The 13,906-nt window shown below is 55.9% G+C and overlaps 1 protein-coding gene across 1 annotated transcript in view; it reads right to left on the bottom strand.

Annotated features, from left to right (window-relative positions):
- The window catches only part of cyldl (cylindromatosis (turban tumor syndrome), like), a 144,744-nt gene that overhangs the window by 98,661 nt on the left and 32,177 nt on the right, over positions 1-13,906 (bottom strand). Inside the window, 2 exon segments of the mRNA XM_072508049.1 lie at positions 9,309-9,375; positions 11,804-11,973. Of these exon segments, the coding sequence (XP_072364150.1) occupies positions 9,309-9,375; positions 11,804-11,973 (237 nt within the window).

Here is a 13,906-nt window from a genome sequence, read left to right as displayed (position 1 = left end):
GGATGAGGGGAGAGTGAGGGAGATCAGGAGTGAGGGGGCCGAGGGGAGAGTGAGCGAGATCAGGAGTGACAGGATGAGGAGAGAGTGAGGGAGATCAGAAGTGAAGGGATGAGGAGAAAGTGTGAGAGCTCAGGAGTGAGGGTGCCGAGGGGAGAGTGTGTGAGCTCAGGCGTGAGGGGGCCGAGGGGAGAGTGAGGGAGATCAGGAGTGAGGGGGCCGAGGGGAGGGTGTGTGAGTTCAGGAGTGAGGGTGCCGAGGGGAGAGTGTGCAAGCTCAGGAGTGAGGAGGATGAGGGGAGAGTGAGGGGGATCAGGAGTGAGGGGGCCGAGGGGAGAGTGAGTGAGCTCTGGAGTGAGGGGGATGAGGGGAGAGTGAGGTAGATCAGGAGTGAGGAGGATGAGGGGAGAGTGAGTGAGCTCAGGAGTGAGGGGGATGAGGGGAGAGTGAGGGAGATCAGGAGTGAGGGGGGCGAGGAGAGAGTGAGGGAGCTCAGGAGTGAGGGGGATGAGGGGGGAGTGAGGGAGATCAGGAGTGAGGGGGATCAGGAGTGAGGGAGCTCAGGAGTGAGGGAGCTCAGGAGTGAGGGAGCTCAGGAGTGAGGGAGCTCAGGAGTGAGGGAGCTCAGGAGTGAGGGAGCTCAGGAGTGAGGGGGATGAGGGGAGAGTGAGGGAGATCAGGAGTGAGGGGGATGAGGGGAGAGTGAGGGAGATCAGGAGTGAGGGGGCTGAGGGGAGAGTAAGGGAGATCAGGAGTGAGGAGGAATGAGGGGAGAGTGAGGGAGATCAGGAGTGAGGGGGAATGAGGGGAGAGTGAGGGAGATCAGGAGTGACGGGATGAGGAGAGAGTGAGGGAGATCAGGTGTGGGGGGGATGAGGGGAGAGTGAGGGAGATCAGGAGTGAGGGGGAATGAGGGGAGAGTGAGGGAGATCAGGAGTGAGGGGGGATGAGGGGAGAGTGAGGGAGATCAGGAGTGAGGAGGTTGAGGGGAGAGTGAGGGAGATCAGGAGTGAGGGGGGATGAGGGGAGAGTGAGGGAGATCAGGAGTGACGGGATGAGGAGAGAGTGAGGGAGATCAGAAGTGAGGGGGATGAGGGGAGAGTGAGGGAGATCAGGAGTGAGGGGGCTGAGGGGAGAGTGAGGGAGATCAGGAGTGAGGGGGATGAGGGGGGAGTGAGGGAGATCAGGAGTGAGGGGGCCGAGGGGAGAGTGAGCGAGATCAGGAGTGACGGGATGAGGAGAGAGTGAGGGAGATCAGGAGTGAGGAGGAATGAGGGGAGAGTGAGGGAGATCAGGAGTGAGGGGGAATGAGGGGAGAGTGAGGGAGATCAGGAGTGGGGGGGATGAGGGGAGAGTGAGGGAGATCAGGAGTGAGGGGGATGAGGGGAGAGTGAGGGAGATCAGGAGTGAGGGGGCCGAGGGGAGAGTGAGCGAGATCAGGAGTGACAGGATGAGGAGAGAGTGAGGGAGATCAGGAGTGAGGGGGAATGAGGGGAGAGTGAGGGAGATCAGGAGTGAGGGGGATGAGGGGAGAGTGAGGGAGATCAGGAGTGAGGGGAATGAGGAGAGAGTGAGGGAGCTCAGGAGTGAGGGGGAATGAGGGGAGAGTGAGGGAGATCAGGAGTGAGGGGGATGAGGGGAGAGTGAGGGAGATCAGGAGTGAGGGGGATGAGGGGAGAGTGAGGGAGATCAGGAGTGAGGGGAATGAGGAGAGAGTGAGGGAGCTCAGGAGTGACGGGATGAGGAGAGAGTGAGGGAGATCAGGAGTGAGGGGGCTGAGGGGAGAGTGAGGGAGATCAGGAGTGGGGGGGAATGAGGGGAGAGTGAGGGAGATCAGGAGTGAGGGGGATGAGGGGAGAGTGAGGGAGATCAGGAGTGAGGGGGATGAGGGGAGAGTGAGGGAGATCAGGAGTGACGGGATGAGGAGAGAGTGAGGGAGATCAGGAGTGGGGGGGAAATGAGGGGAGAGTGAGGGAGATCAGGAGTGAGGGGGATGAGGGGAGAGTGAGGGAGATCAGGAGTGGGGGGGATGAGGAGAGAGTGAGGGAGATCAGGAGTGGGGGGGATGAGGGGAGAGTGAGGGAGATCAGGAGTGAGGGGGATGAGGGGAGAGTGAGGGAGATCAGGAGTGAGGGGTTGAGGGGAGAGTGAGGGAGATCAGGAGTGAGGGGGATGAGGGGAGTGAGGGAGATCAGGAGTGAGGGGGATGAGGGGAGAGTGAGGGAGATCAGGAGTGAGGGGGATCAGGAGTGAGGGGGATCAGGAGTGAGGGGGATCAGGAGTGAGGGGGATCAGGAGTGAGGGGGATCAGGAGTGAGGGGGATCAGGAGTGAGGGGGATCAGGAGTGAGGGGGGTGAGGGGAGAGTGAGGGGAATCAGGAGTGAGGAGGATGAGGGGTGAGTGAGTGAGCTCAGGAGTGAGGGGGATGAGGGGAGAGTGAGCGAGATCAGGAGTGACGGGATGAGGAGAGAGTGAGGGAGATCAGGAGTGAGGAGGAATGAGGGGAGAGTGAGGGAGATCAGGAGTGAGGGGGAATGAGGGGAGAGTGAGGGAGATCAGGAGTGACGGGATGAGGAGAGAGTGAGGGAGATCAGGAGTGAGGGGGAATGAGGGGAGAGTGAGGGAGATCAGGAGTGGGGGGGATGAGGGGAGAGTGAGGGAGATCAGGAGTGAGGGGGATGAGGGGAGAGTGAGGGAGATCAGGAGTGAGGGGGCCGAGGGGAGAGTGTGCAAGCTCAGGAGTGAGGAGGATGAGGGGAGAGTGAGGGGGATCAGGAGTGAGGGGGCCGAGGGGAGAGTGAGTGAGCTCTGGAGTGAGGGGGATGAGGGGAGAGTGAGGTAGATCAGGAGTGAGGAGGATGAGGGGAGAGTGAGTGAGCTCAGGAGTGAGGGGGATGAGGGGAGAGTGAGGGAGATCAGGAGTGAGGGGGGCGAGGAGAGAGTGAGGGAGCTCAGGAGTGAGGGGGATGAGGGGGGAGTGAGGGAGATCAGGAGTGAGGGGGATCAGGAGTGAGGGAGCTCAGGAGTGAGGGAGCTCAGGAGTGAGGGAGCTCAGGAGTGAGGGAGCTCAGGAGTGAGGGAGCTCAGGAGTGAGGGAGCTCAGGAGTGAGGGGGATGAGGGGAGAGTGAGGGAGATCAGGAGTGAGGGGGATGAGGGGAGAGTGAGGGAGATCAGGAGTGAGGGGGCTGAGGGGAGAGTAAGGGAGATCAGGAGTGAGGAGGAATGAGGGGAGAGTGAGGGAGATCAGGAGTGAGGGGGAATGAGGGGAGAGTGAGGGAGATCAGGAGTGACGGGATGAGGAGAGAGTGAGGGAGATCAGGTGTGGGGGGGGATGAGGGGAGAGTGAGGGAGATCAGGAGTGAGGGGGAATGAGGGGAGAGTGAGGGAGATCAGGAGTGAGGGGGGATGAGGGGAGAGTGAGGGAGATCAGGAGTGAGGAGGTTGAGGGGAGAGTGAGGGAGATCAGGAGTGAGGGGGGATGAGGGGAGAGTGAGGGAGATCAGGAGTGACGGGATGAGGAGAGAGTGAGGGAGATCAGGAGTGAGGGGGATGAGGGGAGAGTGAGGGAGATCAGGAGTGAGGGGGCTGAGGGGAGAGTGAGGGAGATCAGGAGTGAGGGGGATGAGGGGGGAGTGAGGGAGATCAGGAGTGAGGGGGCCGAGGGGAGAGTGAGCGAGATCAGGAGTGACGGGATGAGGAGAGAGTGAGGGAGATCAGGAGTGAGGAGGAATGAGGGGAGAGTGAGGGAGATCAGGAGTGAGGGGGAATGAGGGGAGAGTGAGGGAGATCAGGAGTGGGGGGGATGAGGGGAGAGTGAGGGAGATCAGGAGTGAGGGGGATGAGGGGAGAGTGAGGGAGATCAGGAGTGAGGGGGCCGAGGGGAGAGTGAGCGAGATCAGGAGTGACAGGATGAGGAGAGAGTGAGGGAGATCAGGAGTGAGGGGGAATGAGGGGAGAGTGAGGGAGATCAGGAGTGAGGGGGATGAGGGGAGAGTGAGGGAGATCAGGAGTGAGGGGAATGAGGAGAGAGTGAGGGAGCTCAGGAGTGAGGGGGAATGAGGGGAGAGTGAGGGAGATCAGGAGTGAGGGGGATGAGGGGAGAGTGAGGGAGATCAGGAGTGAGGGGGATGAGGGGAGAGTGAGGGAGATCAGGAGTGAGGGGAATGAGGAGAGAGTGAGGGAGCTCAGGAGTGACGGGATGAGGAGAGAGTGAGGGAGATCAGGAGTGAGGGGGCTGAGGGGAGAGTGAGGGAGATCAGGAGTGGGGGGGAATGAGGGGAGAGTGAGGGAGATCAGGAGTGAGGGGGATGAGGGGAGAGTGAGGGAGATCAGGAGTGAGGGGGATGAGGGGAGAGTGAGGGAGATCAGGAGTGACGGGATGAGGAGAGAGTGAGGGAGATCAGGAGTGGGGGGGAATGAGGGGAGAGTGAGGGAGATCAGGAGTGAGGGGGATGAGGGGAGAGTGAGGGAGATCAGGAGTGGGGGGGATGAGGAGAGAGTGAGGGAGATCAGGAGTGGGGGGGATGAGGGGAGAGTGAGGGAGATCAGGAGTGAGGGGGATGAGGGGAGAGTGAGGGAGATCAGGAGTGAGGGGGAATGAGGGGAGAGTGAGGGAGATCAGGAGTGTGGGGGAATGAGGGGAGAGTGAGGGAGATCAGGAGTGAGGGGGATGAGGGGAGAGTGAGGGAGATCAGGAGTGAGGGGGATGAGGGGAGAGTGAGGGAGATCAGGAGTGAGGGGATGAGGGGAGAGTGAGGGAGATCAGGAGTGAGGGGGAATGAGGGGAGAGTGAGGGAGATCAGGAGTGAGGGGGATGAGGGGAGAGTGAGGGAGCTCAGGAGTGAGGGGGATGAGGGGAGAGTGAGGGAGATCAGGAGTGAGGGGGATGAGGGGAGAGTGAGGGCAATCAGGAGTGAGGGGGATGAGGGGAGAGTGAGGGAGATCAGGAGTGAGGGGGATGAGGGGAGAGTGAGGGAGATCAGGAGTGAGGGGGATGAGGGGAGAGTGAGGGCGATCAGGAGTGAGGGGGATGAGGGGAGAGTGAGGGAGATCAGGAGTGAGGGGATGAGGGGAGAGTGAGGGAGATCAGGAGTGAGGGGGATGAGGGGAGAGTGAGGGAGATCAGGAGTGAGGGGGCTGAGGGGAGAGTGAGGGAGATCAGGAGTGAGGGGAATGAGGGGAGAGTGAGGGAGATCAGGAGTGAGGGGAATGAGGAGAGAGTGAGGGAGCTCAGGAGTGACGGGATGAGGAGAGAGTGAGGGAGATCAGGAGTGGGGGGGAATGAGGGGAGAGTGAGGGAGATCAGGAGTGAGGGGGATGAGGGGAGAGTGAGGGAGATCAGGAGTGAGGGGGAATGAGGGGAGAGTGAGGGAGATCAGGAGTGAGGGGGAATGAGGGGAGAGTGAGGGAGATCAGGAGTGAGGGGGAATGAGGGGAGAGTGAGGGAGATCAGGAGTGGGGGGGAATGAGGGGAGAGTGAGGGAGATCAGGAGTGAGGGGGATGAGGGGAGAGTGAGGGAGATCAGGAGTGAGGGGGAATGAGGGGAGAGTGAGGGAGATCAGGAGTGAGGAGGATGAGGGGAGAGTGAGGGAGATCAGGAGTGACGGGATGAGGAGAGAGTGTGTGAGCTCAGGAGTGAGGGGGCCGAGGGGAGAGTGAGAAGAATCAGAAGTGACGGGTTGAGGGGAGAGTGAGGGAGATCAGAAGTGAGGGGATGAGGAGAAAGTGTGTGAGCTCAGGCGTGAGGGGGCCGAGGGGAGAGTGAGGGAGATCAGGAGTGAGGGGGCCGAGGGGTGAGTGTGTGAGCTCAGGAGTGAGGGGGCCGAGGGGAGATTGTGAGCGCTCAGGAGTGAGGGGGCCGAGGGGAGAGTGAGAAGAATCAGAAGTGACGGGTTGAGGGGAGAGTGAGGGAGATCAGAAGTGAGGGGATGAGGAGAAAGTGTGTGAGCTCAGGAGTGAGGGGGCCGAGGGGAGAGTGTGTGAGCTCAGGCGTGAGGGGGCCGAGGGGAGAGTGAGGGAGATCAGGAGTGAGGGGGCCGAGGGGAGAGTGTGTGAGCTCAGGAGTGAGGGGGCCGAGGGGAGGTTGTGAGCGCTCAGGAGTGAGGGGGCCGAGGGGTGAGTGTGTGAGCTCAGGAGTGAGGGGGCCGAGGGGAGATTGTGAGCGCTCAGGAGAGAGGGGGCCGAGGGGAGAGTGATGGAGATCAGGAGTGAGGGGGATGAGGAGAGAGTGCGTGAGCTCAGGAGTGAGGGGGCCGAGGGGAGATTGTGAGCGCTTAGGAGTGAGGGGGCCAAGGGGAGAGTGGGTGAGCTCAGGAGTGAGGGGGCCGAGGGGAGAGTGAGGGAGATCAGGAGTGAGGGGGATGAGTAGAGAGTGAGGGAGATCAGGAGTGAGGGGGACGAGGGGAGGGTGTGTGAGTTCAGGAGTGAGGGGGCCGAGGGGAGAGTGTGCAAGCTCAGGAGTGAGGGGGATGAGGGGAGAGTGAGGGGGATCAGGAGTGAGGGGGCCGAGGGGAGAGTGAGTGAGCTCTGGAGTGAGGGGGATGAGGGGAGAGTGAGGTAGATCAGGAGTGAGGAGGATGAGGGGAGAGTGAGTGAGCTCAGGAGTGAGGGGGATGAGGGGAGACTGAGGGAGATCAGGAGTGAGGGGGGCGAGGAGAGAGTGAGGGAGCTCAGGAGTGAGGGGGATGAGGGGAGAGTGAGGGAGATCAGGAGTGAGGGGGGCGAGGAGAGAGTGAGGGAGATCAGGAGTGAGGGGGGCGAGGAGAGAGTGAGGGAGCTCAGGAGTGAGGGGGATGAGGGGAGAGTGAGGGAGATCAGGAGTGAGGGGGATGAGGGGAGAGTGAGGGAGATCAGGAGTGAGGGGGCCAAGGGGAGAGTGAGGGAGATCAGGAGTGAGGGGGAATGAGGGGAGAGTGAGGGAGATCAGGAGTGAGGGGGGATGAGGGGAGAGTGAGGGAGATCAGGAGTGAGGGGGGATGAGGGGAGAGTGAGGGAGATCAGCAGTGAGGAGGTTGAGGGGAGAGTGAGGGAGATCAGGAGTGAGGGGGATGAGGGGAGAGTGAGGGAGATCAGGAGTGACGGGATGAGGAGAGAGTGAGGGAGATCAGGAGTGGGGGGGAATGAGGGGAGAGTGAGGGAGATCAGGAGTGGGGGGGATGAGGAGAGAGTGAGGGAGATCAGCAGTGAGGGGGAATGAGGGGAGAGTGAGGGAGATCAGGAGTGGGAGGGGATGAGGGGACAGTGAGGGAGATCAGGAGTGAGGGGGAATGAGGGGAGAGTGAGGGAGATCAGGAGTGAGGGGGATGAGGAGAGAGTGAGGGAGATCAGGAGTGAGGGGGATGAGGGGAGAGTGAGGGAGATCAGGAGTGAGGGGGATGAGGGGAGAGTGAGGGAGATCAGGAGTGAGGGGGCCAAGGGGAGAGTGAGGGAGATCAGGATTGAGGGGGAATGAGGGGAGAGTGAGGGAGATCAGGAGTGAGGGGGATGAGGGGAGAGTGAGGGAGATCAGGAGTGAGGGGGATGAGGTGAGAGTGAGGGAGATCAGGAGTGACGGGATGAGGAGAGAGTGAGGGAGATCAGGAGTGGGGGGGAATGAGGGGAGAGTGAGGGAGATCAGGAGTGGGGGGGATGAGGAGAGAGTGAGGGAGATCAGCAGTGAGGGGGAATGAGGGGAGAGTGAGGGCGATCAGGAGTGAGGAGGATGAGGGGAGAGTGAGGGAGATCAGAAGTGACGGGATGAGGGGAGAGTGAGTGAGCTCAGGAGTGAGGGGGGCCGAGGAGAGAGTGTGCAACCTCAGGAGTGAGGGGGATGAGGGGAGAGTGAGGGGGATCAGGAGTGAGGGGGCCGAGGAGAGAGTGTGCAAGCTCAGGAGTGAGGGGGATGAGGGGAGAGTGAGGGGGATCAGGAGTGAGGGGGATGAGGGAGAGTGAGTGAGCTCAGGAGTGAGGGGGATGAGGGGAGAGTGAGTGAGCTCAGGAGTGAGGGGGACGAGGGGAGAGTGAGGGAGATCAGGAGTGGGGGGGGATGAGGGGAGAGTGAGGGAGATCAGGAGTGAGGGGGGGATGAGGGGAGAGTGAGGGGGATCAGGAGTGAGGGGGGGATGAGGGGAGAGTGATGGGGATCAGGAGTGAGGGGGGTCAGGAGTGAGGGGGGGTCAGGAGTGAGGGGGATGAGTGGAGAGTGAGGGAGATCAGGAGTGAGGGGTTGAGGGGAGAGTGAGGGAGATCAGGAGTGAGGGGGATGAGGGGAGTGAGGGAGATCAGGAGTGAAGGGGATGAGGGGAGAGTGAGGGAGATCAGGAGTGAGGGGGATCAGGAGTGAGGGGGATCAGGAGTGAGGGGGATCAGGAGTGAGGGGGATCAGGAGTGAGGGGGATCAGGAGTGAGGGGAGAGTGAGGGGAATCAGGAGTGAGGAGGATGAGGGGTGAGTGAGTGAGCTCAGGAGTGAGGGGGATGAGGGGAGAGTGAGGGAGCTCAGGAGTGAAGGGGATGAGGGGAGAGTAAGGGAGATCAGGAGTGAGGGGGATGAGGGGAGAGTGAGGGAGCTCAGGAGTGAGGGGGATGAGGGGAGAGTGAGGGCGATCAGGAGTGAGGGGGATGAGGGGAGAGTGAGGGAGATCAGGAGTGGAGGGGATGAGGGGAGAGTGAGAGAGATCAGGAGTGAGGGGGAATGAGGGGAGAGTGAGGGAGATCAGGAGTGAGGGGGATGAGGGGAGAGTGAGAGAGATCAGGAGTGAGGGGGAATGAGGGGAGAGTGAGGGAGGTCAGGAGTGAGGGGGGTGAGGGGAGAGTGAGGGGAATCAGGAGTGAGGAGGATGAGGGGAGAGTGAGTGAGCTCAGGAGTGAGGGGGATGAGGGGAGAGTGAGGGAGCTCAGGAGTGAGGGGGATGAGGGGAGAGTGAGGGGAATCAGGAGTGAGGAGGATGAGGGGAGAGTGAGTGAGCTCAGGAGTGAGGGGGATGAGGGGAGAGTGAGGGAGCTCAGGAGTGAGGGGGATGAGGGAAGAGTGAGGGAGATCAGGAGTGAGGGCGATCAGGAGTGAGGGAGCTCAGGAGTGAGGGGGGTGAGGGGAGAGTGAGGGGGATCAGGAGTGAGGAGGGTGAGGGGAGAGTGAGGGAGATCAGGAGTGAGGGGGGCGAGGAGAGAGTGAGGGGAATCAGGAGTGAGGAGGATGAGGAGAGAGTGAGGGGGATCAGGAGTGAGGGGGGTGAGGGGAGAGTGTGGGGGATCAGGAGTGATTGTCACAGGAGGGTGGGGATCGGGAGGGGGTGGAGCGAGGGACAGGTTATGTCTCCAGTCAGGTGCTCACTTCAGTTTGAGTAATGGCTCGAGTCCCAGCACGTGCTGCATGATGACGGTCAGGAATTCCTCCGGATCTGGAAAGGTAAAGTCCTCATTACTGTTCAGTCCCGATTCACTCGCTCCTCATTCCCTGCCCCTGACAATGTTGACTCCTCGCTGGAGTATCTCCCGTCCACCTCTAGTCTCACCCGAACTTCACGCACGGGCACAGACGGAGTGGAACCGGCTATTCCACCACACGAGTATCGCATTCCGTTCTTGGTTGATCATTCGTGGTGGCAGCGGAGGCTTGCAGTTATTGCACCTCATTAAGGCGAAGGATGCTGAGGCAAACAGTGTCGCTCTCCTCTGGGATCCGAAGGTGGTGGGTTCAAATCCCCCTCCAGAAATGTGGCGAGCACAAAGCTCCCAGGTAGACATTTCGGTGCCAAAGTGAGAGAGTGCTGCACCGTCAGAGGTGCTGTTTTTCAGATGATACATGAAAGCGAGGCCCCGTTTACCCTCTCAGGTGGGTGGAAGATATCCCCTGGTTCTACTTGGAGAACAACAACAAGGGATTTCGCCCTGGTGTCCTGCTCAATATTTATCCCCCAACCAACATTATTGAAAACCTTACCTGGGCATCATCACATTGCCATTTCTGGGACCTTGTTGTAGATAAATTTGCTTCCTACAGTAAAATAAAGTCACCACATTCCCAGGTGACCATAGGCTGCTTTCCCCTTTGAGGGGGAGAGCTGACTGATGGTGGTTTAACCTGAGGGTTGAGGTACAGGAATTGAACCCACGCTGCTGGCCTCGCCCTGCATCACGAACCAGCCGTCCAGCCCACTGAGCCAAAGCGGCCCCCAGTACATTTGATGTAAATCACATGGGGACATTGAGGTTGTGAAAGGGGCAGCACAGTAGCATTGTGGATAGCACAATTGCTTCACAGCTCCAGGATCCCAGGTTCGATTCCGGCTTGGGTCGCTGTCTGTGCGGAGTCTGCACGTCCTCCCTGTGTGTGCGTGGGTTTCCTCCGGGTGCTCCGGTTTCCTCCCACAGTCCAAAGTTGTGCAGGTTAGGTGGATTGGCCTTAAGTGTCCAAAATTGCCCTTAGTGTTGAATGGGGTTACTGGGTTATGGGGGATAGGGTGGAGGTGTTGACCTTGGGTAGGGTGCTCTTTCCAAGAGCCGGTGCAGACTCGATGGGCCAAATGGCCTCCTTCTGCACTGTAAATTCTATGACAATCTATCCATGAACACGTTTCCTTCGTTTTCAGCAAAGCTAGACAGGCAAGCAGTGACGTGGTATCGCCGGGTTAGTAACCCAGAGGCTCCCAGGCTAATTAATGCTCTTGGGCCGCGGCTTCAAATCCCATCACAGCACCTGGTGGAAATTTGAATTCAATTCAGAAAATCCAGAATTATAAAGCTAGTCTCAGAAATGCTGAAATGTGAAACAACTGCTGTAAAAAACCATCTGGTTCACGAATTCACTGGTTTGGGGCAGCACGGTAGCACAGTGGTTAGCACTGCTGCTTCACAGCTCCAGGGTCCCAGGTTCGATTCCCGGCTTGGGTCACTGTCTGTGCGGAGTCTGCACGTCCTTCCCGTGTGTGCGTGGGTTTCCTCCGGGTGCTCCGGTTTCCTCCCACAAGTCGCGAAAGACGTGCTGTTAGGTGATTTGGACATTCTGAATTCTCCCTCCGTGTCCCCCGAACAGGCGCCGGAATGTGGCGACTAGGGGATTTTCACAGTGACTTCATTGCAGTGTTAGAGTAAGCCTACTTGTGACAATAAAGATTATTATTAATATCCTTTAGGGGAGGAAATCTGCCGTTCTTACCCGGTCTGGACTACATGTGACTCCACAGCAACACCTGGACTCAAAACGTCAATTCTGTTCCTCTGTCCTGACCTGCTGAGTTTATCCAGCATTTTCTGTTTTTATTTCAGATTTGCAGCATCCGCGGTATTTTGCAGTGTTTAATTCCTCGAAGAAGTCCTGCTCCTCTCTCCGACGGGATTACCACATTATCCTTGTCCTTCCATTCGGCCCCACTTCCTCCTCCGCCCGCCTCTCCAACTATTTCTACCTCTCTTCAGTTCTGAAGAAAAGAGTCACACGGACTGGAAACATTGGGCGGGATTTCCCGTCGACTGGGCCCCGCATCGCCGGGAAACCTGGGACCCGGCGAGGGACCGTAATTTCCCACCGGCGGTCCCGCCTGTTAATTCGGTTTCTCCCTCCTCAGGTGCTGCCAGACTTTGGGGGCGGGATTCTCCAATAATGGGGTTATGTCCCCACGCCGGCGTGAAAGGTGGCGCCAACCACTCCGGGGTCAAAGGTCCCCCGATAATGGGGAATGCTAGGTTGACTTCTAACTGCCCTCTGACACTCAGTTTAAATGCTGGCCCTGCCAGCGATGGCCCGATGCCATAAAAGAGTAAAGAAGAAAAAAGGCAAGTGTCCAACACCAGTGACACCCGCAGGACCGCAGGGCCCTTCGCACTGACCTTTCTCCTCATTGGTAAATCCCGCACAGTAGCCGCCTTGTGTCAGCTCCTTCCTCAGGTTCATCACCTTCTTACAGTCTACAAACCCGTGTCTAGTACAGACAGACAGAACATATCATTACACTGATATTAACTAATCATACCCTGCGATATCATTGCACTGATATTGACTAATCATACCCTGCGATGTCATTACACGGATATTGACTAATCATACCCTGCGATATCATTGCACTGATATTAACTAATCATACCCTGCGATATCATTGCACTGATATTAACTAATCCATACCCTGCGTTGTCATTACACTGATATTAACTAATCATATCCTGCAATGTCATTACACTGATATTAACTAATCATACCCTGCGATATCATTGCACTGATATTAACTAATCATACCCTGCAATGTCATTACACTGATATTAACTAATCATACCTTGCGATGTCATTGCACTGATATTAACTAATCATACCCTGCGATATCATTGCACTGATATTAACTAATCATACCCTGCGATATCATTGCACTGATATTAACTAATCATACCCTGCGATATCATTGCACTGATATTAGCTAATCATACCCTGCGATATCATTGCACTGATATTAACTAACCATACCCTGCGATATCATTGCACTGATATTAACTAATCATACCCTGCGATATCATTGCACTGTTATTAACTAATCATACCCTGCGATGTCATTGCACTGATATTAACTAATCATACCCTGCGATATCATTGCACTGATAGTAACTAATCATACCCTGCGATATCATTGCACTGATATTAACTAATCATACCATGCGATATCATTGCACTGATATTAACTAATCATACCCTGCGATATCATTGCACTGATATTAACTAATCATACCCTGCGTTGTCATTGCACTGATATTAACTAATCATACCCTGCAATGTCATTGCACTGATATTAACTAATCATACCATGCGATGTCATTGCACTGATATTAACTAATCATACCCTGCGATGTCATTGCACTGATATTAACTAATCATACCCTGCGATGTCATTGCATTGATATTAACTAATCATACCCTGCGATATCATTGCACTGATATTAACTAATCATACCCTGCGATGTCATTGCACTGATATTAACTAATCATACCCTGCGATATCATCGCACTGATATTAATTAATCATACCCTGCGATGTCATTGCACTGATATTAACTAATCATACCCTGCGATGTCATTGCACTGATATTAACTAATCATACCCTGCGATGTCATTGCACTGATATTAACTAATCATACCCTGCGATATCATTGCACTGATATTAACTAATCATACCCTGCGATATCATTGCACTGAAATTAACTAATCATACCCTGCGATATCACTGCACTGATATTAACTAACCATACCCTGCGATATCATTGCACTGATATTAACTAATCATACCCTGCGATATCATTGCACTGAAATGAACTAATCATACCCTGCGATATCATTGCACTGATATTAACTAATCATACCCTGCGATGTCATTGCACTGATATTAACTAATCATACCCTGCGATATCATTGCACTGATATTAACTAATCATACCCTGCGATATCATTGCACTGATATTAGCTAATCATACCCTGCGATATCATTGCACTGATATTAACTAACCATACCCTGCGATATCATTGCACTGATATTAACTAATCAATACCCTGCGATATCATTGCACTGTTATTAACTAATCATACCCTGCGATGTCATTGCACTGATATTAACTAATCATACCCTGCGATATCATTGCACTGATAGTAACTAATCATACCCTGCGATATCATTGCACTGATATTAACTAATCATACCATGCGATATCATTGCACTGATATTAACTAATCATACCCTGCGATATCATTGCACTGATATTAACTAATCATACCCTGCGTTGTCATTGCACTGATATTAACTAATCATACCCTGCGATGTCATTGCACTGATATTAACTAATCATACCATGCGATGTCATTGCACTGATATTAACTAATCATACCCTGCGATGTCATTGCACTGATATTAACTAATCATACCCTGCGATGTCATTGCATTGATATTAACTAATCA

Source organism: Scyliorhinus torazame, chromosome 6 (genome assembly GCF_047496885.1).
Source record: "Scyliorhinus torazame isolate Kashiwa2021f chromosome 6, sScyTor2.1, whole genome shotgun sequence".
NCBI lineage: Eukaryota > Metazoa > Chordata > Chondrichthyes > Carcharhiniformes > Scyliorhinidae > Scyliorhinus > Scyliorhinus torazame.
Note: the sequence above shows the minus strand (reverse complement) of the source record. Positions and strands in the feature narration are given on the sequence as shown.